The 27,584-nt window shown below is 44.4% G+C and overlaps 1 protein-coding gene across 3 annotated transcripts; it reads left to right on the plus strand.

The window, feature by feature from the left end:
* Positions 1–1,084: 1,084 nt before the first annotated feature.
* LOC135385280 (centrosomal AT-AC splicing factor-like) lies at positions 1,085–23,767 on the plus strand. 3 transcript variants are annotated; one of them, XM_064614497.1, is made up of 10 exons: positions 1,085–1,110; positions 2,084–2,312; positions 2,375–2,544; positions 2,634–2,732; positions 5,692–5,758; positions 5,812–5,883; positions 10,750–10,854; positions 11,784–11,952; positions 23,245–23,377; positions 23,680–23,767. In XM_064614497.1, the coding sequence occupies exons 2-10, from the start codon at positions 2,181–2,183 to the stop codon at positions 23,720–23,722; spliced, it is 990 nt and encodes a 329-aa protein (XP_064470567.1). In that variant the 5' UTR covers positions 1,085–1,110; positions 2,084–2,180; the 3' UTR covers positions 23,723–23,767. The 3 variants fall into 3 exon arrangements, with proteins under 3 accessions (XP_064470567.1, XP_064470565.1, XP_064470566.1); XM_064614495.1 differs by lacking the exon at positions 1,085–1,110 and having other exon boundaries at positions 2,086–2,312; positions 10,750–10,845; XM_064614496.1 differs by lacking the exons at positions 1,085–1,110; positions 10,750–10,854 and having other exon boundaries at positions 2,086–2,312.
* Positions 23,768–27,584: the final 3,817 nt, after the last annotated feature.

Genomic DNA, 27,584 nt, shown 5'->3' on the forward strand with positions numbered 1-27,584 from the left:
GATATCTTTTCTTCTATATCTTTTTTCTATCTTTTTTTATATCGTTTTCTCAGATATCGAAAGTAATTGGCAAAGTAACACGTTACTTTTCAAGGCGTTACTTCATTACTTTTTCCGGCAAGTAATTTGTAACGGTAAAAAATTACTTTTTCGTACAAGGTAACGGTAATCAATTACTTTTTTTTAGTAACGTGTACAAGTCTGGTCGAGAGTAAAAAAAGTAATGATCCTTATACGTTCCCAGGTCGGACGTGTTAACGGGCAGCAGAATAGATATGAACACATACGAAGACACATATGTCGGAACCATTTTTCGGAATTCGGTGCTCCTGTGGCGGACACAGGTGGTGATACTGCAACGCAACTTTTGTTCGTGTACAGTCAGAATTTCCAAGGTCAAAGGAACCAATTCCCGTGCAACTTTATTGTTCTTTCTGAAAGTGCTAAGTTTGAATTACTTACACGAACTGGAGAGTGTGTAGTGGCTTGGGTTCGCTGGTATTATTAAAAGCCCCAAAACGAATGCTGTTGGAATATTAGACTAACAGGTCTGTGCACACCTCAGTAACACGGTAGATGTTTCCGAAACTGTCAGGTCTCAGTCGAAGCCTTCTTTGCGTGCCATTGTCTAACGCGGCAGTCGAACTGTAATTCAGCCAAGTCACGTTGATGAAAACAGACCTAGGAATAAGAATATAACAGCAACAACTTTATTTTATGAGGCTATGAGACGAGGCTTGAGAACATTCTTCGCGGGAAATTCGCTCTGTGGACAAATAGACGTTTCTGTAAAGACTTAGTCGCCACTAATAGCCATAGTTGCTTCGCGGCGTTAAAACGGAATAAACAAAATAAAATAAATACTTTGTGCCATCCGATGCCATCCTGAACAAGTTTACAAGCAAACTATAATGTATCCATAAAATAAGAGTTTATGCCTGTGCGCTTCTCATAACCCATGTGCAAGTTGCATATTCTCTCGGTCCTGTGAACAGAGTAGTGAAAACGCTTTTGCGTTGGCGTGCGTTGGCTATGTTTGGGCTATTTTCTGAATCTGTTTTGGTGGGAGCCGAGTTCGGCATTTGGCAACCCTGTAGCCTTAGCCATAGCCTCTCCACATTTGAAGCAAGGGAAACAAGTAGCAAAGCGACATTCGAAAACAGGCTGATGAACATGGAAGAGCACAGATGGCCAAGAATAATATACAAAATGACGTTGTTTGCGGGAATTTCTACTCCGTGGAATCTTAGAACGCGAAAATTAGAAGCCAAGTACAATATACCTGTTATGCTCCTAGAAAGGACATCACCAGGACAAAGAAATTCGAGAACAAGTTGCGGCAACAGAAACAGATACATGGAGAACAAGCATGGAGAAAAAAAAACGCATTGGAAATCTATAGGACGGAGAAGACACGTATAGCAAATGTCATTGGGCTCTACGATAACTCCCAGGAAAGCGGTAGACTGTTTGAGGCAAGGTGTGGAGTGCTGCGCACAAGGGAGTGGAGGAGCAAGTTTGAGCCCATCGATGCTCACTGCCAGCTATGCAAGGAAGGACTTGTGGAGAACATACTGCATGTTGTACTGGACTGCGTCGCCCTCGGAGGTAAACGGACATGCCCTATAGAAGAAGCACTCGGCTTCTATGCGACCAGCGGAGAAAACGCAGAGGTGACAGCAACGAAACGCCGTTTGAGACGGTGGATGACACTGAACAGAGAGGAACGACAGAAACAGGATCGCAGCAAGGAGAATACCCCAGTACAAACAGGACCCAGCTCAACGACAACAAACTACGAAATAGTACCGGGCAACAAAGGCAGTGGTAACCTACACATACGCGAGGTACCAAGCAGAGTCAACGGAGAAGAGGCCAGCGCCACCACATGAACCGGAAGCCAAATATGAACCACAGAAAGACAGGGACGCAAATGAAAAGTTGAAAGGGCATTGAAATTGAAATGCAGGAAACTTATTGGCATGTCCGCACAGTTTGCTGTTTGCTGGACCCTCGTTACAAAGAGGCCCGCCAGGGGTGCCCCTACTATCATTCCATCCATCCTTCCATCCATCCATCCAGCCAAGTGTGGGTCCAATGTTTGTTTTGATGTAGTTTATGAATGTGTTCGTCAGTGTGAGATCGAGCAATTTTTTGCGCGTGTTAATCGTTTTGACGGAATGTCTGCATCATTTACACAGTATGTCGTGTGCGAGCTGTGCAACATCAACCATAATCTTGGGAAAAAGCATGTTTATTCCAGGAAACATCAGCAAATAGTGAGCAATGTGTTGACCAAATTCGCGAAGAAGGTAATCTGGAGCAAGCAAAGCTAGTCAAAATGTCAACATGTGACCAATGTTTTCAATTTAAGATAGCTGACGCTAAACACTCCATGAAAACCCCAGAAATATATGACGTGCAATGGGAACCGGGTGCCAAAGCTTGGTGTTACTTCTGCGTGTCTGAAGTCGAAAAGCACGAAAGAGACATTGATTTAGGAATTGCCGTCAAATGCCGGTCCTTTTTGTTACACTTAACCAGGTTAGATAGCTTCTGGTACAAGTTGTGTACTTTTGAAGAGTGTTTGAGTGTTTAGCCTACCCTCTTGTTTACTGTTTGCGTGTTTGAAGCTCGGAACACCTGGCAGCGTGCAAGCATTTCTTCTGGAAGAATAAAATCAGTAAAGCGAGGGTGAGCCACTACGTTATGGAATCGTCATTATTAGACAGGTAAGCAATGAGGCTGCGTAATGACTCTTATGGTGTGTAGGGGACGAGGAAAATTTATACAGCTAGCTCTGCGACGCGCTGTTCCTTGCGCGATATCCCTAACAGCACGTTTGCCTATGCTGTGCACGTTTGGCAGCCCAACCCACACTTTCCTGTGCACTGCCTACAGAAAAGGCCTTTGGAATCTCAGCTTTAGATGCGTGTCAGCAATAATACGTAAAGCTCTTACAACCCTGACACATAATTAACAATGCCCGCCCCCCCCCCCCCCCAAAAAAAAAAAAAAATTTCAACTCCCCTGAACTTGGGACATGAGATAAGCCACTGCTATTCCGGCAAGTGTTGTAGCATGGTACTGCAATGATTTGCCAGTTTCTAACTGCGAAGCAAAGTTCAAGCAACCTTTCTGCTGCAAATTAGACTATAAAACACGTTTTTTGTAATCCCATTTTTTAAAAAGTCTGTGCATGTGTTTGTGTTTGTTACATTTTGCGAATTCTGAATGAAACCAGCTGTGAAAAAATAGGGACAACAGCGAAACCCAGCAGGAAGACACAAGCACAGGAGGAAAGAGTAGACGGGACAACACTGGACGTTTATTTTCATAAAACTGCTTCTTCGAAGCGTGCCGTGCATGTGCAAGCCACTACAAGCGGAGTAACAGAAGCTATTCTGAACTGGTTGAGCGTGTGCCTAACCAGCCCTATCCAGAAACAGGAATTCCTAATCTGTTCATATTAGAGACGGTTCACTTCTACATCTGTCCGAGTCAGGCTTATTTATGTGATAAGCTGCACACAGCTCTCCTTCATGTTTGGTTTCACTTTCACTCTTGTAACTACGTATCAATTAGCCCAGCAAGCAACACTGTTGTGAAAACAAAGCTTGCGACTGTACCAGTTTTTGAAGAGTTGATTCTTGTTCGAAATTTTAGCATTCCCTTCAAATTTGCATATTTTAAAAGAAATTATAAATATTTTATATTTAACAATATAGTAGTGTATAATTGCCTACCTATGCCCCATTTCATTGAGAAAATCAGTATGTGTACAGCACTAGATATGTACAGTCTAAACTCGTTAATATATGACCAAGTCCGTTCCCGCCGATTTTGGTCATACCCCCCCCCCCCCCCCCCCCCCCACACACACACACACACATATACACCTGTGTGGATCTACTGCTACATGCTGTACTAAAATGAAGACGATTCAGTTGCTGATTTACAATTTATTTGCGAAAGAAATCTGTCAGAACTGTCTGTCTCGTAGCACTTTCAATTTGCAAGCTCTCCGCTATCTCTATTGCGTTACAAATAGCATGCACATTTTGAATGTCCTTCTGCTGCTCTAAGAATTGCAAAGCCATCTTGAGCGCTTGGGTGGCATCCCTTACGTTGACGAGAGCAGGTGCATATAATTAATAATAAGTGCCTGTGTGCATGATAAACGCAATGGTCAAGGGAGGAAACGTCCTGGCCTTTTAAGCGCTGCTTTCGGTGCAAGACTATGACTCACTAACGAATTCTGAAGACAGGGGTGTGCTTTGTACGACATTGTCCACACATGCGTCACACGAGGCCACTGATATTCTTGGTGGATCACAAAAGCCACAGGGTCAACAGTCGGTGGTCACAATTAGGACAGAACACCGGGGTTTTCCGCCGTTCGTTCTCGAAACTTTGTTCATGGTCGACGAGGTCAACAGTCGGCGGTCATAATAACGAGGGCAGAATACACGTGTTCTCCTTGGTCCGTCCTCAAACTTTCGGTCACAGTCGGATTAACGAGTTGCCATAATAACGAGGGTGAGTTACATGGTGTTTCTATGGGGAAAAAACGGTTCCCTAGAAAACCGGTCACAAAGTGATGATGTCGTATTAACGAGTGTCATAATAACGAGTTTAGACTGTATATTGGTATAGTTTCTTTTGTCACAGAGTATTGATTCATAGTGAGTAACTGTATCTTAGATTTACCACAGCTAGTTGGAACCACTATTCCTAGTAGAAGTGAAAACCAAATTGCTAATACATTTAAAGGGACCATGAAATGATATTTGACAAGCCGACGATGATTTTTAATTTGTTCCCCTGTAGTAAAGCATTCACTCTGTGAAATATGAAGTTGAAAATCGTTCAAATAGCGAAAATATTCTATATAAACCACTGGTGTGAACGGCAGCTGCTATGGCCCGCCTCCGAGGCAAATTGGCCGTGACATCATACACAGAACATGTTGCTGATTCGCGAACGGGCTTTTGCGAGCAAACTGGAAAATTTTTCAAACACGGTTGCATACTTCGTCATGAAATATGTTTTAATTTGACTTGGAGACAAGATTGTAACTAACCGTGGACACAGAATCCTTAGAGAAATATAATATAGCCGTTGACTGTCAGCATGGTAACCAGAGCATGTTTTCCCCTTCGAACTTCTTCGTCAGAACATACCTTCGTCGGTGACATCTTACAAGCTGCTGCTGCGTACCGAACGATCCATAGATGCTGTGTGTGTCACATAATCTCTTCCTCCATTGCTGATAATTTGCTTTTCGCCATATTTCAAGTGATTTCGACGGCAGATATACGACGTCGTCATTGTCCAAACCGAAACCATGCACCCACATGGTCTGGTGGGGTGTGTCCTCCTCCTCGTCCACAGTTGGCTGAGAGGATTGGGTGGCGACAACGTCAGCCCACTTCGAAGGCATATATCGAGCAGTCACGCCCTGCTATTTTTGTCTGATAACTGCGCCCCCGTTGTGCTGAATTCGGTTAAAAGTCGATGTGTGTACGATAGTGAGGGATCATGAGAACAGTTTCCTGCAAAGTAGTCGAAATTCTCGAAGATCATTTCATGGTCCCTTTAACTCTTCGATATCCTCCCATCAGACGTGCATCTTGTGTATGAAATCATCGACAGTTGTGTATTGTTATAATTTCTCTTTTATCTCGCAAGGTATGAAGTAGCATTGAAGGTTGCGAAAGAAAAATACCTTCAGAAGGTCGAGGCTCTTCATAAAAAGGTACATCTGCTGAATTGACCAATGTGCTTTGTCTTATTGTAGTCTTTTCACAGGTTGTTGAGGACATCCGCACCATGGAAGCCTGTCGAAAGGCAGCCTTTGCTTCTGAGTGGTTGACATCGCAGGTCTGTGTCAGAGCTGTGCTCTGTGGTTAAACGTATCCACACATGTTGACGTGTAATGTGTCTTCAAATTGCATTTCCAAGTAGTCTCTGAGGAATTAACTTTGCATTTATACATCCTTCCAAAATGTGTAATTACGTAAATGATGCATTGAAAGGAGCAGAGAAAAAAAAAAAACCTTCCGTAAAATTTTCGTTTTGGTGGATTGCATGAGAAATAATGGGTGTTCTTGCAGAAAAAGAATGGTAATACCTGATCTGGTAGCACACAGGCATTTTCTTTGCTCCAGACCATGCCCTACTAAATTATAATGGCCATGTCATTTGCACACCTTCGCAGTACTGCATTTGGAAGCTAGCAGTGGCACTCCTCATTGGTGTCGCCACAGTTGATCCGCAGCGCTAACACAGAACAAAAAGAAAAAGAAACTGCTCATTGGTCGATTTATTCCTTCCTCAATAGCTAGAATACCTCGTAGTAATTCAGCTTACTTTAGGACTTTTCTAGAAGCGGGGCATGCCCTACGAGAGATGCACTGTTGTTAAAGTTGTAAATTGATTAGCATCGTCATTCAACGAATTTTCGTGGAAGCTGTTGCTGTCGTACGTCCGCTTCTGCAGGTTTAAAATTCAAATTTCCTGATGAACATCTCGCGGGCCGATGTGTAATGCCCCTAGTGGATCGTGCGGACGGGCTCCTGAGCAGGAGTTGACGGTTGATAGTTGGTATAATCTAGAAAATTATGGTCCAGACACGGCGTAGAAATCCCTCAACCCCTTCAGCATGCATGTAAGAGAACGATACTAATGCTACGGGGCCTCAGTGGAGAGCCAGTTGGGTGGCTTGTTCACACTGTGCTGCTTGTGAGCTAATCAATTTATTTACAAGCACCTTAATGCACGACGCATTTGTAAAACCGAAGAAGTCAAGTAGGACTTCCACGTAATATGTGCCACTAACAAGAGCGTATGGAGAATTCCGCTGGTCATTTTCATGCCGCGCAGTGTGCCGGTGTGAGTAACGAGTGGAACGCAAACGGGACAAAACAATGAAGCCTAACGCATGTTACACTGAAGCAAATGGTGTAGCATGCACACTTAAGCCAGTGTAAGCTTTTCTATACTACAGCAACAACCCATGGAACTAGCCATAATACTTAGTATATTATTGAGTAAACGCAGATGAATCATCAGGAAGCCCATTCTGGTCAGTAGAATTTTACCCACCTATGTTGCAAAGCTTTCACTGAGGTCGTTCGTTCCATCTTATTCAGTGAGGGGGGAAGGGGGGTACTTCAAGTATGACATACTCCAGTATTACTATAATGACATGTCTAATTACCTGCACTGTAGCTGCAGTACATGCTGCGTGAGGACTTCTGCATGGTGCTTTCACTTCAACCACTAAGGTATCCAACAACACGGAGAACTTGGAACTGTTTTTTTTGTAAAACATTTTCAAATTAAAAATTGTAAAAGTAGAAGTGAAATGTGTACTTCACAGGGCTTAAACGTTAATAAGCTGTACAAGTACTGCATTTAAAAGAAGTATAACGTGAAGAACGTTTAAAGAAGTATAACATATACTAACGTGCACAACTGGGGTAATTGGTATACAGTTGAACCTCTATATAACGAATTTGTAAATGCTGGCTCTTTGTTTCGTTAAATCGAGATATTCGTTAAATGGAACACGCCAAGTTAAACAAAGATAGCCGCCGCACTACCAGCGCCGCGCGTACCGCAAAACGTCATTTGTCATAAAACAGGTACTAAGGTAAGAAGGGCACAAAATATCAAGCTTTATTCATTACATAACGCTAGGTAATGCGTAATTTGTGCACAATATCGTTCTGAGCATTCATCACCTTCGTAACTCCGGATGACCTCGACTGCTTTCTCCTACGCGATCGCGTATCGAAGTTTCTTGGTTGGTTCACTTGCACTCATGACGTCCGGAAAGAACAACCGTACACCGCCGAAAAGAACGAGAAACGGGTACATGTCACGTAAACGTCTGCGCCGATGGAACCTTGAACGGCAGCGGCATCATGCCCATTTTACCACCGTCAGCATCAGCGGCGCGAACAAAAACAAGTAATGAAAAGGCACAAAACCGCAACGTACTGTCGTCTTCATCAACACAAGCAAATTAGACTTCGCGAGATGTCAGCAATGCGTGTTTTCTTGTCCGAAAACGGGTGCGAAGAGACCCTCGCGCCGGTTTCGAAACAGCGTCGGCGCAACGATTACCGGCGGCGGAGACGCACATGTCGGCACGCTCGTGCCTACAGCACGTGACAACCGAAGTAACCAACGAAAACTCGCGTAAGGACAACAGAGAGGGAAGGTTTCTCCTCCTTTTCTTCGTGGTGAAGGTGAAAGACACGCGCAGAAGAGCCCAGAGATTTCGTTAAATAGAGGTGACCAAACGAATGTATTTCGTTAAATCGAATGCAAAAATACATTGGCGTCTCTAGGGATGCGTTCGTGCAACGGAAATTTTTCGTTAAACAGAGGATTTCGTTAAATCGACGTTCGTTATTGAGAGGTTCAACTGTATCACCATTTGGTTTGCAAATGTGTTGTTGTCCCTTATGTGTTGTCCTTTGCTGTGAGTACTACATGATGTTTAAACGAAAACCGCAAGCTGTCATATCGTACACCTGTTAAGTGCTGGAAACACAAAAATATGCTTCCTTTACTTCCGTTAATTTTCGTAAAAACACACTGCCCTTGTTTCATATCACTTTTGTGAATTTCATGGGTAATGGCTATTTCTGGTTGCATTAGGTTGGGCTGAATCCTTTCAGGTGGTACCATTAGATCAGTGCATCCTGCAGATCTGTGCAGAATAGTTGCTTATGAAAGTAATATTTATAAGGTGTGCAGAAGTGGAAAAATCTGAAGTACTATTTGTTTCGGTTGGAAATGTCCGTGTTCTCTTTCACGGCTCTCCAAATCTGAAAAATTTCAAAACTTCCAACCCCCTGCACCACCTTCGCTATGTTGCACTTGCAGTAAACATAATGAGGAGCGTTTTAGTTGCCACTTCTTTGGGCCCACCTCTATCACCGAAGAAGTGAGCTGTGCTATTAGTAGTCGTGTAGATGGTTACAGCTTTAGAAGGTATACCAGAAACTGCATGTTTCAGCTACAAGAGGGCAAAATAAAATTCCTGCATCTCCTAGACCGCTGCTATCACGAGCCCCTTCCATAACACCATGACGGAGGCATATGGAAAGCTGCGCAAAATTGGTAGAGTCCCCCCTAACACTACATGTATTGTATTGATGCAAGAGTGGATGCCCACATCGTCTCCGTGAGAGGCTCTTGCACAGAGCACTGCAAATCGTGGGTGCAAAGAGGCCATTCTGACGGATGAGGATTTGCACAGCAGACCAGGATGCACAGTATGGCGTCAGTAACATGAGGCCATAAACCTGTACTGCGTGACATGAGCACTGCAGGCGCATGGTGATGGTGGCACACATTAGAACCCAAGTGCAAGTAGATCAGTACTTGAATGACACAGCTTCCCTAAACATTGTCGCAGACATAGGGCACCTGTTTATTTCTACTGTCTATCCAATATTTCTGGCAGAGAAATGTTTCATGGTGCATAGCTTGTGTCCCCAATGCATGGCTTCAAGGGCACAAGTACCTTTCGTACACTGTAATGTCTTGCTTAGTGCAAAGATCTCAACCCTGTGGTTTTGTACACTGTCACGTCTTGCTTAATGCAAAGATCTCAATCCTGTAAAGTGCCTTTTGGATTAGGTAGAGTCCACTCTTGAGTAGTAACTAACTTGTAACTGTACCTATCTATGAGTTTTACTGAATGCGGCTGTGAAAAGCAGCTGCAGTTGAAGTACCGTAATTTCACACGTATAAGCCGCGGGAAATACGACGTAGATTTATGTGGTAGACCAGTGGTGCAGATATAAAATCAATCAATGAAAATGGATATCACTTACTCGACCCTTTCTGCGGGTCTTCCGACAAAGGAGACCATAGAGAAGGCCTTGTGGTCCATGTTCCTGAGTTGGTATGATGTACAACAAAGGTGGCCAGTTCTAGTGTTCTGCTAAGATTGCATTGTGCCCTTGTTGTATGTTTTTTTACTGGGTCAGTGGCCTTCCAGAAGACATGAATCACTGTCACCCCTTTCGTTAAGATGTGTGGGGGAAGGTACCAGGAAGGTCAGTCTACGCATGTCTACGAATGTGAATGCGCCCCTGTTATGCATTATTCGTGCATTGGCAGGGTGGCGCTGTTTCGGAGACACTAACAGCCCTTTCATTAAAACCAGGGTATGGGGAAAATCCCCCCGAAAAATAGTCATCAGATAAGCCACAGAGCACTCGCGAAAAAAAAGAGAAGAAATCGCGAATGAGCCGTAGATAATGCGCATGAAATTACGGTACTCAGGTAGTGCCATAATTCTTTCATACGTCAGTTTCCAAACGCCGTTTAGGCACGGGTGGTGTGTCAGCTGACGCTGCGAGAGCTTACCGACGATCCCTTTGGAAAATGACTACTCCAACAAACATGTGATGTAATTGTGGTAGGACAATAGTCACAATACAGATGCTAAAATAAAGTTTCTGCAGGCATTAGACCCCCTAGCAGCAAGAGACAGCCCCCCACTAGATGTTATGCAAGTGCAGCTGTTTCAGTGGCATTTCAGATAGCACCTCCTATGCTTTGAATAAAGTGAGAACCTGAAAGAAATCAACCCAATACACTGTCACTCTTAATGCAGCATTTGGGTGTGGCATAACCTTGGAAAATCTACCACTGAAGGGTAAAAGTACTGAGAGAATCAAATGTTGTGATTTTACTATCCTGAATATGTGAACATACCAGTCAGGTTTGCCAGCCAGCTCTACTCAAGCCTTGACAGGTACAGCCACCCAGCCGGGATGCAGCAGTTGGACAAACAGGCCTGTCAATGGTCGCCAGGTAACGCAGGTTGGACTTCTGATGTTCGTTTCATCTCTCAGTTTTGGAATAACTCTCCTGTAGGTCAGTCACTTGGTACTGTGGAAATTTTTGGAGTTGAGGGACTAAATTGGCAGCAGTGATATATAAATTCTGTTCTGTTTTATTGTCGAGGCTTGTGTGGTCAAGGACTGGTATAAAAAGAATAGAAATAAAGAAACACTTTACCTGACCCAGCCCACGGGCCTCTTCAGGCTCGTGATTTCTGGTATGCCTAAACTCACGCAGTTGTCAGCTTGACAGTACAATGGTTGGCATTTTTTTCCTGTACAAGACTGTCACGTGGCTATTCTGTTTGAACAGAAAATGCCTTTTGGGAGACAACCTATTAATAGCAGACCGAAATCCCTTCCATCGAGAAAGCCACTGTTGCAAGAAAGGTCCTGGTTGTTACATTCGGGAAACACTTTCTTGCACAACTTCTTCGTAAGCAAATAGTTTAGTGTCTAGGCATGCCTCATTGTGTATTGGAAATAGAAATGGCCGAACTGATACTTTGTTAACGTGAATACTTGGGTAGTTGGTACATACAACACACAACGTGAAATCTTTTAAGCGTACCTCATCAACCATGAGGGGAATGGTAAGTGCGCAAGTTCCCCTTCTTCAGCTCTCTTAACGGAAGAGAAAGCATATTTGATGTTGGTGGGTGTGTAACCTATCCTTGGTGGTTAAGGGGCACGAGTTGATATTGTGTGTGATCTTTCATTAAGGCGGTTGGTTGGTGTCTGTCTCCCTGTGTGTTGTATCTGTGCCTGTGTACTCTCTAGCCTGTAAAAGATATTGAAAAAAGGTTACAAAAAGAGTGTTTGATTAATTTGTTTATTCGGTTTGAATTTGGATCGATTTCTAAACCATACTGTGTGCCCTCATAAATTTGAGTGACAAATAAAATGCAGGCACCTTCTTTGCGACCAAAGGGTAACATCTTCTCTGGTGCTCGACCGCCATGGCTGGATGGAAGCGATGATGATGACGATGGCACTCTGGAAACAGCTGCACAACCTACGATAGGCGAAATATCAAACAGCCCTATTGGTCCATCGGGGGACGACTTCAGGAAGCAAGGTAACATTATTTTCATGGAAAGTGCCAGCCATGGCACGTCGAGACTGGGAGGTATTTGAGTCGAATCTGGTTAATGGCTATGCTCTCTGAGGTTTTTCCTGGGTATTCCTCAGACAATGTCAGCACAGTTTCCCTAGAAGTGGGCCCAGGATGCACATTCCCCTCCACCCCCCACCCCCGAGTGTTAGCTGTGACGTTGCCACTTCTGTGCGGTAGACAGCGGCGAGCACTTTCAACACTACCACTATCACCACCATCGTGGAAAGTGCACCAGGTGAAAGTATGGTGACTTCTGTCAGCACACATGTATCTCAGTGAATACACCTTCCCATATTTACTCAAAATTTACAAAATTACCTAATTTACCCAGTGACAAAATTACTGGATTCATGGTCAAACCAGCACCACCAGTGCTCTTCACTAAGAGCGATACTAACATTTCTGGGCAATGTAGAGCTTCTGTCCTCACTGTGACGCTTCTCATTTTATTTTCACCAAATTACGGTGAGAAATGTGGTAGAGACTATAGCAAAAAAACACCCCAATCATCATCAAGGTGATGATGTTATTGAACCATATTTTATTAGCTCAAAGCATATGGCACCTTATGGCACCAAGCAACCAAAGTCAGTGATATCCGTGAGAGGTTCTTCAGCTGTTTCAGAACTGTCAAGTAATGCTGCAAGTTACCACCCAAGGTCATCAACTCATTAATGCCATTAAAGGGGCCGTAAACAGGCACAAAAGGTGCACATTTCTTTGTGTTATATTATTTAAACTTAGGCAGTGAAAACTCCTTGCAATTACTGACGCTCAAAAACAACAGGCGCTTGCATACGGATGAAATATTCACTGCACTCTTTCGCATTTTAGCTCCTCCCCGCGCTCTAACTTTACGTCATTTTGACGTAGCGCTTTCCTCACCAATTACGATCGAGTGTTCCACGTATAATTTTATTTCAAATGCGGAATTGGACTAGATGAACGTGTATCCTCTTCTATTCAAAATCTAAACAGTTACAGCCTCAAACTGAAAAAGAAATGCGTTTAATCCAGGTATCATACGCGCACTATGTTTTCTGGGCAGTAGCACGCAACACACCACGAGCGCGAATGAATATCCGGGAATACAGTTCCGGAATCTTAGGTAGGTGCGCTGGTGCGCAATGGAACATCTTCGTCATCTTCGAATGGTTCCGACAACTGGGCTGCCGTACTCTGGTTTGAGCCACGCGGCATCACGTCACCAGCTCGCGTGGTACAGTGGATAGCGTGCTGGCCATGTCACGTCGTAACTGGGAGGAACCCAGGTTCGAATCGCGTCATGTGATAGCAGCCCAACTGTTGACGTTTGCTCCAGCCGGAGATGTTGAAGATGTCATGACGTTGAATTTCGGAACCACGGAGCGCAAAACGTCGTTTCAAACAAACAAACTGAGCGCTCTGACTCACAGCTAATAACGAAGTATGTTTATTGGCTGGTAATTTGCAACGTCATGTGCGTAGCTCGGCCCCCGATTGGACGGCAAAACGCTACGTAGCCATGTGACGTATTCGTGGTGGAGAGAGGCTCGCTGGTTACTCATCTTTGAAAGCAGTTATATGGGTCAATGAGCTGGCACGAGCCGAACGAAATGTATGTTCGGGTATTATGATCTGCGTTCTTTCATGGGGTATCATTATTTCAGAAATGTTTGGTGGCCTGTTTACGGCCCCTTTAATGTCATGACAGTAACCAAAGTAAAATTCTGTGCTCAAAACCTCGCAGTCCTTCATGTTGCAGCAGAACATAATGGCACAGCATGAAGCTCAGCAAACATAATGGCACAGCATGAAGCATAATGGCACAGCTTCATTTGCCTGCTTCATACGCCATTGGCTTTGTTCACAGCTGCTCATTTGCATGTGCTGGGGCACCAATGGCCTTGGGGATGCATGACGAAGTTATCTCCATATTCTGTAGATGGCGCTGTATGGGGCACATTCACACAGTGTAGGCTGACGGGAGTGAGGACACTGCAAGGTCTTGCACTATGAGAGCAGTTTTAATGCTCCGTGCTTCCCATGTGGGTCTGTACTGATGCATAACATGTGAGTTTAGGGAAGAGCTGCTAGGATAGGATGCTAGTGTGAAAAAGGCCTCGTGTTTAATTTGCATATACAAGAGGGCTCTATGGTTCATTGGACTGTATTATTATGTAGCACCATATAGCAGTACATACTACCTTGGAAAATTTTCTGTAAGTCCTATCAATATGAAAGTTATGTTGAATTCCACAGGTTGATCTAGAGTGGATGTTTGTTCCCTGATGGATAATGAATGTTCCACTGGACAATACATAGCATATTGGCATGTATTTGCTGGTCCTTTCAGATCGTCAGGCTCTGTGATGTAGTAATCTTTCTTGCTCCGCTGAGAAAGTTGTGGCTCTACACAACGCGTAGTAGAGGCTCTACATAACGCGCTTGATGTCCTCTGCATATCCTACTCCACTGCATCTATACCAGGGAAGGATAACGGTAATGGTAACAGAAACGTTATGTTGCAGAAACTGGAGATGGTAACGATAACAGAAACAGAAAGACTACCATAGTCCTCCATTGCCGGAAACAGAAACAGAAAAGAAAATTATCGTCCGGTATTGAATTCGGGTAATGGCTATTGCTGTTGTGCAATGACATTTTCGTGACGTTCATTTTATTTGTGTATTTTGATGACTCCATTCCCTGTAGTGCTCCAAATACTATGCGCGAGCATGGAAAGAAAGAGCGATATTGGATCTCGAGGGTGCATCCTTCTCTTACCTCGTCCCAGTCCTCATAACTCCATGACATCAGCAACTGACTATAGTGACCGTGCGACACCTACAGGGGGCGCGCTGCTCCGTCGCGACAGCGCCGCCAGTGGCGGTCTTGGACGTATCCGACGTGATACCACGCCGCCCGTTCTATGCATTCTCAAGTGGAACCGTAGCTTGCGTGGCAACCTCCGTAATTAGAAGGGCTAATTTTCGAACTGCAAATAATGTGGAACCTTTCTGAGGCACGAACGAAGAGAATGGAGACAAACTGCATAGAAGCAACCACCGTATTTATAATGCATCTAACAGTACGGAAGGAGAACAGCCACTCGCGTCTGCCCGGTCAAAACACCTGTAAGTGATACGTCGAGAAGATGGTTATTTGACTCCTCACAAAATGGCTTGCTAGCGAAGGTTATATACGTGTATTCCTCTTACTCCAGCCATTTGTAATATCATGTTTTTGACTGAGTCTTGTTCTTGTATTCCTTTCGTCGTCTTTGCACACACATAGCTTCGTCACTGAAATTTACATCGTGCGTCCGTTTTATCCATAAAAAAATAAACACCTGGGGTCACAACGTATTGCCTGCACTTGTACTGCAGTTTTTCCAGTATCTTCAGATACAATAATTCTAAAGAGATCCTCAAAGAAGAAAGTATATGAGTTTTTACCTCGGCTACCGCCGTAAGCTTGCGGGACGACAGCTGTGAAATGGTCGGTGAGTAAATACTAAACCTTTTCGACAACGTAGAACTTCTGTTCTCACTGTGAGACTCGTCATACCGAGAGCAATATCGGCTCGGGGCACTGGCGATGAAACACCTCAATCATTATCTCGAAATAGGTTGCCGTTTGGTCGGTGCATTTGACGGTGATACAGTATCCAGCAGCGTTTCACCGTCACGAAAGTGGCAACTGTAAATCATTGATCATTTTGCAGGTCCTCATTCAGTTTCATTGAAACTAGAACAAAAGAAATAGAATACATTCGCTCATGTTGTGCACACCTCATGCAATGGCCGAACGCGCGTCACAAACGCTATTCGCTGCGAGTGTAGTGACCTCGGTGGTATTGGAAGCGTAGAAATCACGAGAAATGAAGCATCTGGTCCCTAATGAAGAGTTCTTTTAGGTGCTGGCACAGTTAGCGATGCTGTGGCAAAAAAAGATACCCGCACTTCACATGTAAACAAAGCTGGCTACCCGGTGGCTATCATGCAAGGTACTTTCTCCGGAGGCCGCATCGCGGCGCCACCAGTTTGTCGCACAGTCCCTCTACTCCGCCATTGCACAAGGATGACAGCCTGCGATTTTTAGTTCTTTGTTGTTGTTTTTCCTTTTTTCCATTTCACCGTGGCTATGGAAGTATTATTTACTACTGAGAGCATCTGCTTATGAATACGACATTGGATGAAGGTTATACCCATCTTGAGTTGCTGGAGTCCGAGTGACTGAAGAGATGTTCCTACATTTTTTAAAAGACCTTGCAAAATGCGCGCATCCCAACGACGCAAAATTACTCATGTACTGTGTAGGCAGAACAGGGTGCTGACAGAGCTGGACTGACTGTCCTCAGGCAGCTCTGCAACAGCCTTTCCATTACTGGAAACAGACGCTCTCAGTAGTAAATATTACTGCCATAGCCACGGTGAAATGGAAAAAGTAAGAAGAAAACAAATAACTAAAAATTGTAGACTGTCATCCTCGTTCTATGGCGGAGTATAGTCAGTTGTTGATGTCATGGAGTTATGAGGACTGGGACGAGGTAAGCGAAGGATGCACCCTCGAGATCCAATATGCGCCAATATCTTTCCATGGTCACGTGTAGTATTTAGAGCAGGAGTCATCAAAATACAAAAATGAAATGGAATATCACTCAAATGTCATTGCAGAACAGCAATAGCCATTACCCGAAGTCAATACCGGACGATAATTTTTGTCTCCGTTTCTGTTTTCGGTAATGGAGGTCTGTGGTATGCGTTTAAGTTTCCGTTATCGTTGCCATCTCCAATTTCGGTAATATGCCGTTTCTGTTACCATTACCGTTATCTTTCCCTGGTATAGACGCAACGGACAGCACATCAAGCGCGTTGTGTAGAGCCGCTATTTGGAGACACGAGCGCAATACATGCTCTGGTGACGTGGTGGCCCATTCGTTTTGCGGCCTCCCCTTCCGCGTTACATCACAGAGCAGGAGCAGCACTTACACGTTCTGTCCTGTAAGCTGGAGCGTGCGAGTCCCTCAAGAGCGCCATGCTCCAGAGGAGGAGTGACACTGTTTAGTCAAAAGGAGCGTGCTCCCTTATCTCTGGAGCTGCTCCTTAACACACCCGCCGACTCGGCTGGCATTCCAACAGTTCATCACTTCCGCATCTTGTGTGGTCGAGCAATCGCAAGCAGTATGCTGACTTCCTACCAGCGACATGGCCGAGGGGTTTAAGGCGCCTCACTTGTTGGTGTCATGCTGACTGGGAGGTGGTGGGTTCGAATCTTACCACCGGTTGTGCTGTCTGAGATTTTCCCTGGGTTTTCCAAGGACTTTCCAGGCGAATGTCGACACAGTTCCCCTGAAGTCGGCCCAGGATGCATACTAACCCCCCTGTCACCCCTCCCCTTGCTGCTTTCCTCTCTCCATCTGTCCACATCTGTATGCCACTCACAGCCACAGTTGCTTCGCGGCGCTAACACGAAAGTAAAAAAAATATATATATATATGCTGACCTCCTGAGTGTATCGGTTGACGTCGTCCAAGCTCCTGGCTGGAACATGATCGTTTTTTGCCCTTGAACTGGAATTTGGACCCTCTGCTCCACACCTTGAACCTCTGTTGGGGAATTCATCTGCTCACTCAAAATTGACCATTCGCACTTGACGTTAAATGTGTACCACATATGTGCATGTTCAGGACAGCACAAACACAGTGTTTGTGCTGTCCTGGACAAAGCTGCCGGCATTTTTCGGTGTGTTCCCAACTTTGCACAGCTTTTAGCACCTCATGACAGTGCTGAGGAACCAAGCACCACACGGGATTCAATGCAAGAGACAGCATAATGTCCAACAGTGGAGCATCAGAGAACAACAGGGATCCTTGTGTGCAACATACATACATGAGTAGAGTGATGATGCGGATAGTTGGTTGTGGTCGATATACTTACTTGTTGGTGCAGCCAAGAACACATGGACAACACACAAGGTAGGACAGGACATACTATGCAGGATACCTACAGGACATAAAATGCACACATGAAGGTGCAACATTCAACCAACACTCTCTGCTCATCCTTTCGTTACTAAAAGCTGCTTGGGTGCTCATTAGATTTACATATCAAAGGTTGTTTCTACTGCAAAGGCGGCCCAGCTGTTGACAGGCTGTTAATTGTTTGCCATACAGTATACTGAATATAATCAAGAATAGACAGACAAGTGCGTGTAACAAAACTTTGTAGTGTATTATGGCTATCATTGATGGTACATAACTATGAAAAGCATGTACGCCACAATGTAATGTTATTTCTTCTGCAAGTGCCAATACACCATATAAGTACAGTTATGATTTAGGAAAACACTCAATCAACTCTTCGGTCCTCTTTTCCATCCTTTCCTCTTGCAGTCCATATGCAATCAATAGTCACAGTCTACATGAAGCCGGACGAAACATACATTCGAAGACATCATGCCAACGACCAGTCTCTTCTTATGCTTCCGTTCGTGCAGAGGTTGGAACGCCCAAGATAACACGCATAATATCAAACTTAAAAAACACACATTCAAAGGTGCTCACATTTGTGCACAGTTTTAATGTTGAAAAGCAGTATGGAACGCAACCTCAAGCAAGCTTGACGAATTCAAAACAGCCCCTAATGCCAATGGCGCTAGGTCTTACGTGACAACGAGAGCGTAAAGTATTGTTTTCAAACTCGTGAAGTTTCAAAAACGTCCCAGTTTCGATACTTGAGGAAATTATTTGCAAAGTGAATTATTATTCCTTTGGAAAAAGTTGTGCTAATGACATCGAGATTATTTGTGATAATTGTGAATAGCGATTTCGTGGTAACAACGCGTAGTGCACATACTCTGGCACCTGTACGTCTGGTGTCTGGGAATCAGAGCCGTTTATAGAGAGAGCTTGGCCATTAGGAGGAGCCTAACTTAAAGTGCGACGTCACGGCTGAACGACCTCCCTCGTCGTGCTCCATTGTTATCCAGTCGTCAACCAGTCGCCGACGCCATATTGATGCTGATCGTTGTTTACAATCCAAGGAGAGAAGACACGTGCGTACTTCTTGCTTCGAAAGCCTTTCGTCCTTGAACTCTTTCAGTTCGACAATAAAGCCCCCTTATCACTGGGGCCAGTGGGTCATAAGCCGGTTATTCCTGTAGATTACATTCAACGCGACCACGAAGCTGCCGACCAGCTGGCAGACAGCATCAATATGGTGCGGACTAGATGGCTGATAAGTGGATTCCGCTTGGATTCAGGCTCTTAGGGCGGCGCAACGACGACTCGGACGTCAAAATAAGCTCCTCCCATGAGGCGGCAAAAGATCAAACAATGGCCAAACTATCCCTGTAAATGGCTCTGCTGAGAATCACACCAGACTACTCTGGTGGTCACATTAATGTACTATGTCAGTCTGGTGCACACACCAGGCATACTAGTGGGCACCAGTATCGTCCTGGTGTCACAGTAGGTCATTCCGAGATGCATATAAAAAACAGCATGCCAGCCTAGTGCCCTCATCAGGAGAACCCAACAACACCAGAATCACCCTGGTGCCGCAACAGACAAGAGGACATCGTCCTGGTGTCTGACGTGCACATCACACATACCACAAGATGCTAGTGTTAACACCAGTAAGACCAGAAAGCATTAGAATAATTCTTGTGTGTGCGTTCAATCGGGAAATGTCGTAACTTGTCTAACCCGACTTTTATAAAATCATGGTCACAGTGAAAATATCTGGAAATCTGGGTTTTACTTAAAGGAGCATGGAAATGATCGGAATAAAATATGACGGGAGAAGTAGAAATTACAAGCAGGGAGCGTTGTTGTTCATCAGACGTCGTGGAAAGGACAGGTGATGAACTGAATACTCTTTAGGCGACACGTCTGCTCTTCTTGACAAAACGTTTTATGGAGTTGGAGCCTAAGCTCCGCCACCTTCGATTTCACCACAGGAATGTACCGGAGGCCGGTAAGTGATGCTGCCAAGTGTGAACGAACATTTGGATTGAAATATAGTGCTTCTTCTTGGTTACAAATGCATAGTTACGAAGACGCGGCGCGGTGACCAGTGTTTCCACTCGAAGAGGTCGTAGACCATCATGACTTCTTCGTGTTGTGGTCAACACTGTGGGCTCTGAACCGCATGGACACTGGCATCTCTTGAGGCGAAAGAGCGGACCGATGAATGCATAGCTGTGTAACATTGCGCTTACCATATCTTACTGATACCAGGAGCGCAACGTCTCCACAAGCACAACAACATGGATACCAAAATAAAGTCAGTAGAGTTCATCTGCTAGCGATCTGTGGGAAACCCCAAAACACATGGCCGTATAAGCATTTTCTTTTTTGAATGGTCATACGCAGCATACAACAATGGCACGTGAAATAAATCTCCGACTGACAGAAATGTAGTTAGTCGTATCATATATATGCTGCACACACAGGCACAATACTGTTCACTAATTAAGGACACCTCAGCACAATCGGGAACAAAAACCACAACCGAGTACCACCACCTCAACCTGGGCCGTCACAGCAACACAGAGGCCAAGCCTCACCTTTTGCACTGCCCGCAGTCCTTTTTTATGCAAAACGTACGAGACAAGTCATGTAAGAATGCAAGCGAATGTCATACGCAAATAAATAGCAACAGCGTCTCAGTCGGTAAGTCGCCACGATTTCGTAGCTAGCAGAAGATTCTGGCGGGGAGCGGACACTTCCGGCAGCCAATGAAGTGATCGGCCGCCTGACGTCACCACACGCCAGACTCGGCTTGGGGGGAGACTGTCGCCGCGGACCGCATTCTTGCAAACTAATTTTCTCAGGAAATCCGCGCTTTTCGAAGGAAATATTTTGCGTGACAGTTTATGAAGGTAGTATGTTCGTATGAACGGTGAAAAAATACATGTTCCAAATGATTTCCATGCTCCTTTAAAGACAAAAAGCCCTTTTTACACAGTACCAATTAGATGCATCACGTATAGTTACAGTATCAACTGACTCTTCTGGACCGTGCCGGAATTCTCTCCATGTACTGATCTCCAGTTGTGCCGTTGACATAATAGCTGCGGTTTGCGGGTGCTCAAACCTGAGCATTACTGAAATTTAAGGGCCCCCTGGCTTGAGTTGTCTCATCATCTTCCTCGTGCTGTCTTTCTTTTGCTCACACACACACATAGACAGACAGAGAGAGTGGGATGTGTTGAAAAACGTGGCTAAGGGTTTTCTGCAAAATTTTGCGGAATCCGGAAATCATTGCGGAATCCTTCGTTTGGCACGGAATTTCACGGAATCCCTTATTTTTATGGGTGTGAGGATATTCGAGTTCTCGAATTTGAATGGAGTATCAATCATTCGAAGCACTCGATTCGCGAATAGAATACACAATATTCGGGTTTCCGAATATTCGACTACATGACAGTAAAATTCACAATTCAATTCGCCGCACATGAACGACACCCCCTGAAAGTGGGCTTCACCTGACGCTTCCCTGCATGTGGCCTGCTTTACCAAATTGTCTGCGCTGCAGGACCAACACAGACAGATTATAGTTAGGGAGTGACTTTTTCGGGTTAAACCCGATTCCGCCTGGTTATTCCCCCCCGAACTGACCTCCGACCAATTCGGGTTAAACCCGATTTCTCCCTGAATTCCAGTCACTATGAAATCCTCAAGTGACGTTTCCACTGAAGATGAACATAGGTCGCCACGTGTAACACATGTAAGAATGGGTCACTTACTTTCCAAGCAATACACCCAGGTGTGTCAACACTGTCTGTGCCTTCGGGGATTACCGCTGAAAGGTCACGATCTCGCAAAAACAACAACAAAAGAACAAAAAGAGAGATTAGGAAAGAACTTAATAGACAAGAGGAGAAACAAAAACACCCGATAAGACCCGAAGGCACAATTATTGAACATTGAACACAATTATCGCCCGATTTCTCCCCGAATTACAGATTTAAAAATAGCGCCCGATTTTTACCCCCCCGAATCTGAGAAAGGGATTTAACCCGAAAAAGTCACTCCCTAATTATAGTCTAGCTTAGGATAACGTTAGCCCAAGTTTATTGTGCATACTTCGCCTGAGGAAGGGGCGGTGTCTCTCCCGTGTGCGGTTTAGTGGTGGCACTGGGGGATTGTGATTTGATGTCTGGCAGGTTGCCTTTAAAATGCTGAGACTCCTAAATAACGCCTACAGCAAAGGAACAAAAAGTGTGTTATAAACGTCTAACTTCCCGAGCTAAGACAAACAGACTCCAGCAAAGAAGCTGATATGTGTTAACCACAAAGCTGAGGCAGGACACCAATTTGTTTGTTTTACAAGTGACCTATGGATGTTCAGAAACAAGTGGAGCCTATCTCTGTAACATGCCACTGCCTGATATCAAATTTTGAAATCAAGATACTAATTACCCCAGTATGTACTCGCCTGACAAGCAGGAAACACTATCATGTAACATTAAAGAGTAGGGGCCCACAGAAGAATTACATGTGTCTCTCGTGACAGTTAATGCCAGAAAAATTACACTAAAGCCACGGGCTAGAGATTCCAAACTTTTCATGCAAAAAGCATGTATCGTATACCCATTTGTATAAACTCCCTATAAAGTTCCTATAAATTCTGTAGAAGCTGAAAGATCTTTCAGCAGAAATAAAATGTTTGCAGGTGACAGACTGCATTCTTTGTCAGAGGAGAACACAAGATACCATGTATGTAATGCTGAGCCACATCAGTGCTCTGAATCTGTAATTTTATAAAATATTTTTTGTTCCCACATTATCCAAGAAGATAAAGTTTTCCCCATTCCAAGCAGTCGTTGACTCCTTGGCGCGGAATATCACAGAATTTGTCGGTGCTGTACAAGTTTGAGTTTGCCGCAACAGAAAACCAGGGGCTTTAAACATGGCTTAGAAAGAATGTTGGAGAGAGCGGTGATTGGACCAAAAGACACAGTGGCATGGTGGTGGTGAGAAGAGTGGAGTTGGCAGGTGCTTCTGTTGTAATTCAAGTACAAAGGCATAGTAGTTTGCCCATGGGCTGGAAAATGTATTATGTGTTAATCCTGTAAGTATATACGAACCTGCAATTAGCCACATACAAAGTATGCATGTAGTTCAGTAGGATTGCTATTAGTTAACTAATATAACTAAGTGGATCCTTAGAAAACATCAGCTTGAAATCGGTCAGGCCTGTAATATTTTGAAGTACGCAAGCCCATGGCGATTCCTGAACCAATAAGCTATCTCTGTTACAGTGGAAAAAGAAAAGCGCAACAGGCTGAACCCGAACAGAGTTGGGGCAAATTTCGACCACGACTCTGCGACATCCGAAGACTGGCTCCCTTCATTTGGACGTGTGTGGAATTTTGGCCGGAGGTGGCAGTCCAGGTGAGTTTTGCTTTGTGGTTTATAAAAGCACGAACTTCATTTTCAGTATGAAGGCTGCATGGGTTGCTTTTGATATTTCTCAGGTGTGCCCCTCGGTTCCCACATATAATGTTCTTGTTAATAGTATAACGAATGAGCTTGTGAGTATTTCTCACTTGGGAAACTCAGAAATTTGTGGAGTCACTTATTTCACAGAAGGATCTCCTTTCAGCCTTTGTACTCTCATGTACCTACCTAAAATCTCCTTTCTAACCAGATTCAGGCTCTCGCTATTTCTCACATTTAACATTTTGACGTTGCAGGCATCAGTATAGGAAGGAAGAAAAGGAGAAACAGCAAAAATGACATTAAGTTGTGACACCGTTATCAATAAACTGTTTTCTGAATGTTTTTGCAAAAGCATTGTGCTAGTTAACAATTCCTTGCTGGAACTTGCTGGAAGCTCCATAATCCAGTGATGGATAGCTAGAAGAATACTTTTTTTTTCTACAGCACTATTTTGTGTTAACGTCTAGTTCTTTTTAAAGTACAGCACACTGGCATTACACAACAGAATAACAGGTTTGCTTAGACGTTTCATCCTCCATGTGGAAGACATTAGCAGTAAGGAACAGAATGAGGAAAGAACAAGTAAGTATTAAGTACAAGTATTTGGATCAGTCCATATAAAGTTCCAAAAGGGGGGCAGCAGTTGGCGACCGCTGTTCCTTCCTCACTCTGTTCCTTACTGGTGATATCTTCCTCATGGACGATGAAACGTCTAAGTAAACCTGTTACAGTGAACTTCGTTTAAGTCGAAAACGGTTTAGTCGAGATTCATGCATAACTCAAACCACGGTCCCTGAATACTCTTTCTGGTCAGGAAACTCCCGCGAAAAGTTCGCTTAGGGCGCCCCGACGACACGTGGCGGCGCATCGTCGCTCGGGAGGAGACTTTCGTGTCCGCCGCTGCCTGCGCGTGTGGATTGCATGTGTTTCTGCGGGTGTTTGGAAGTGAGAACTTTTTCTTTTTTGGTGCTTGCGTTTTGCGTGCGTAAACAGAGGTTCATTTTTCTAAATATCCTCGCGATGGATTTGACACCTGAATCTCGTCAGCCAATTTCTATAGCTGAAAAGTGCCATTAGGGCCACACTTCAGTAAGCGGAAATTCTATCCTGTTAATTTAGTAACCCGGCTTAAATCATGTTGGAATCTCCTTATTACAACTGGTTGGTCAGTCAGTCCAAGCCGCAAAAATAGTACAAATACTTCAGAAATATTATCATGGGATGATCATGTGCATTATGTTTAAAGGGAATGCATGAGAGCCATTGCTACCTTAAGTCGATACATCTTCCCAATGTGTAGAGATACCTACAATACGTTAATAGTGTAATATAGATCAGTTATTGTCAACCACATCGAAAAACAACATAAGTTTATTTCTTCACCGAAAACGATCGAGTCATGCGATTTATAGCATGTGCATCCCCCGTCTCTCATACCGCCAGAGACGACTTTCAGATGATCATGATTACAACGCAGGATTTCTATAAGTACTTCTTCTGAGGTCTTATCTGTCTTCTCTGAAATAGAATCACCTCGTAATTTTATCTCTGCTCAGATTGCAACAAACTGCATGCTACGAGGAAACCACGCGTTTGGAAAGTTTCGCCCTCACGAAATAACTACCGAAAGCGGCATTACTTTATAACACATCACTAGTTTGTGTGATTGTGTAACAGAATGAATTAATATGTTTCTCAACCTTCATTGAGAGATATGAGTGAGAGTAAAATTAATACTTTCCGTGCCAGAAAAAGACAACAACGAAAGTTGCAATCTACGCGGAAAATCTGCAAATTTACGCTAACTGAACTAAAATGTGCGGGCTGAACTCATGAACCTATTCGAGAATTATTTCTGCTCTAAACCCGAAATGAACTTTTAAAAGTAGCTGATCAAATATTCCCTAAAAACACGCAGCGCTATGGAAACGTCGTCTGCTACACGAGGGTGTCTCCTCCCGAACGACGCGATCGCCCCATGCGGGAGCACTTGTCTCTAAGTGACCTTGTCTATTGTATTCGAGCGGAGTTTCCAGACCAGAAAGATTATTGAGCGACCATGCTCAAACCAATTCAAATGAGCCGTGCACATGCGGCGTTACCGCTTTGCAAATACGAGGGTGGTTCCATAAGTTTCCGGCCCGAGCTAGAAAATGCGCGCGAATTTGAAAATGCGATTAAGGACGCGTGGCGCCATCTGTTGGAGGGCTGGAGCACCACCCTCAACCCTCTCCATGCTTTTGTCGGTTGGAAAGCGGTATTTCAAACAGCCAGGGTGCACTCTTCAGTTAAAATGGAAAAAATTGACTACTGCGCTGTGATAAAATTCTTGACAAAAGAGAGACTTTCGCCTAAAGAAATTAAAGCGCGACTGGACAACGTGTACAGGGAAGCCTCTCTGTCGTACACAACGGTAAAAGACTGGGCTAAGCAGTGTCGACTGGGGTGAGAGTTCATTGAAGATGATTCACGCGGTGGTCGTCCAGTGGAAGTGGTGACACAAGAAAATTTGTCTCTTGTCGAGGAGGAAGTGCTGAGCGACAGGCGTCTGAAGGTGAAGGAAATCTCAGAAAGGCTGGGGCTTTCCAAAACAACCGTTTTTCGCATCATCGCGAGGGCCTTCACATGAAAAAGGTCAGTGCGAGGTGGGTGCCACGGCTTCTCTCGTCAGTTCTGTGCCAAAGAGTTTTTGGAGCTCTGTTAAGAGAACGAAGAAGAAATATTGAAGTCAATTGTCACAGGGGATGAGACTATGGTGCTCTACTATGATCCCCTTTCGAAAAAGGAGTCGATGGAATGGCGCAAACCAGGAGAAGCACCCCCAAGAAAACCCAAGGTCACACAATCCGCAAAGAAGATCATGGCAACAATATTTTGGGATTGTCACAGGATCCTCCTCGTCGACTTCAAAGAGAGGAACATCACAGTGAATGCGACTTATTATGCTTCACTCCTGCACCGACTACGAGACGCCATCAAGGAAAAGAGGCGCGGCAGGTTGAGTCGAGGTGTCCGGTTGCACCAGGACAATGCCCCTGTCCACACGGCTTCTGTTGCCAAGACTGCACTGAAGGAGTGCGGCTTCGAAGAAATCCACCACCCACCATACAGTCCAGACTTGGCACCGAGTGACTACTTCCTGTTCTCAAACTTGAAGATCCGAAGCTAATTTTTCATACTTTGAAGTCGAGAAAGACAGTCTGCCACTCGAGAGTGCCATCTTTCATCTGGGGCTTTGGAACGTAACTCTGCCTTCTGGCCATAGGAGGAGCTTATGAGCCAGAAGAATCTAACGCAAAGCCAAAGCAAGACAGGGCGAGGTCTGTGCTCGAACCTTTTGTGATTGTGCTGTGGCGCTCTTGTGCCGTGGGAGGCAGTGCAGTGTATAAACCTCTATCCGAGAAACATCATGATGACATTGGTAGACAGAGCGAAACCGAAACAGATCTGAAGAGGAGGGCTGGGTTCTGCGAATGGATACTTGTTTGTTGCATCTTATTGAAAGAAAAGTAGGACCGATGGTCGTGTCTCTTTCAGGGACCATCATAATCCCCTCAAACCATGGCTTTCGGACGCGACCTTATTCGCCTCTAGCTTCCAGCGTAGTTCAACTCTACGAAATTGACGGCGCTGTCAAACACCATGACGTCATTTTTTTACAAACAACTATAGGTCTATTAAAAGGGAATCTTGCCATCAGGAGGAGCCTAACAAAAAGAGGCTCGACATGTCAATCAAACTTGGGCGCATTTCACTGGTTCCCATTTTCCATGGGGGCCTCCATGTCACCAAATTTTCTCCAAAATGGAGGATGATGCTTCGAATGATGAAGCATAGATTTCGTAATAAATTTTCACAGATTACTCTAATTTCATACTGTGAGTATATATCCTCATGTATGCATCCGCAAAAGTATAAGCTTCAGCTTTCGCTCCGCGAAAATGAGATGTTTCGTCACTAACGTCCAACTACGGGACCCCTATATGTATGTTGTAACCTCTTGTATAATTTTGTTTTTGTCAAATAAATCTGAAGTCTGAATCTGAACGTTAGGCCTATTGAAGACTGTGATCCCAAGATAATAGCACGAAAGACTCCTGATTCGTAGGATTTTGCATTATATCATTAAATTTGATTTATGCATACATCTTTGTTACGT

Source organism: Ornithodoros turicata, chromosome 2 (genome assembly GCF_037126465.1).
Source record: "Ornithodoros turicata isolate Travis chromosome 2, ASM3712646v1, whole genome shotgun sequence".
Classification (NCBI taxonomy): domain Eukaryota; kingdom Metazoa; phylum Arthropoda; class Arachnida; order Ixodida; family Argasidae; genus Ornithodoros; species Ornithodoros turicata.

Excerpts from the sequence above, each read along its gene's own strand:
- LOC135385280 (XM_064614497.1), top strand. The coding sequence starts at position 2,181 with ATGTCTGCATCATTTACACAGTATGTCGTGTGCGAGCTGTGCAACATC. Across the intron at positions 2,313-2,374 it reads TGACCAAATTCGCGAAGAAG|ATAGCTGACGCTAAACACTC; the intron begins GTAATCTGGAGC and ends TTTCAATTTAAG. Across the intron at positions 5,759-5,811 it reads TCGAGGCTCTTCATAAAAAG|GTTGTTGAGGACATCCGCAC; the intron begins GTACATCTGCTG and ends GTCTTTTCACAG.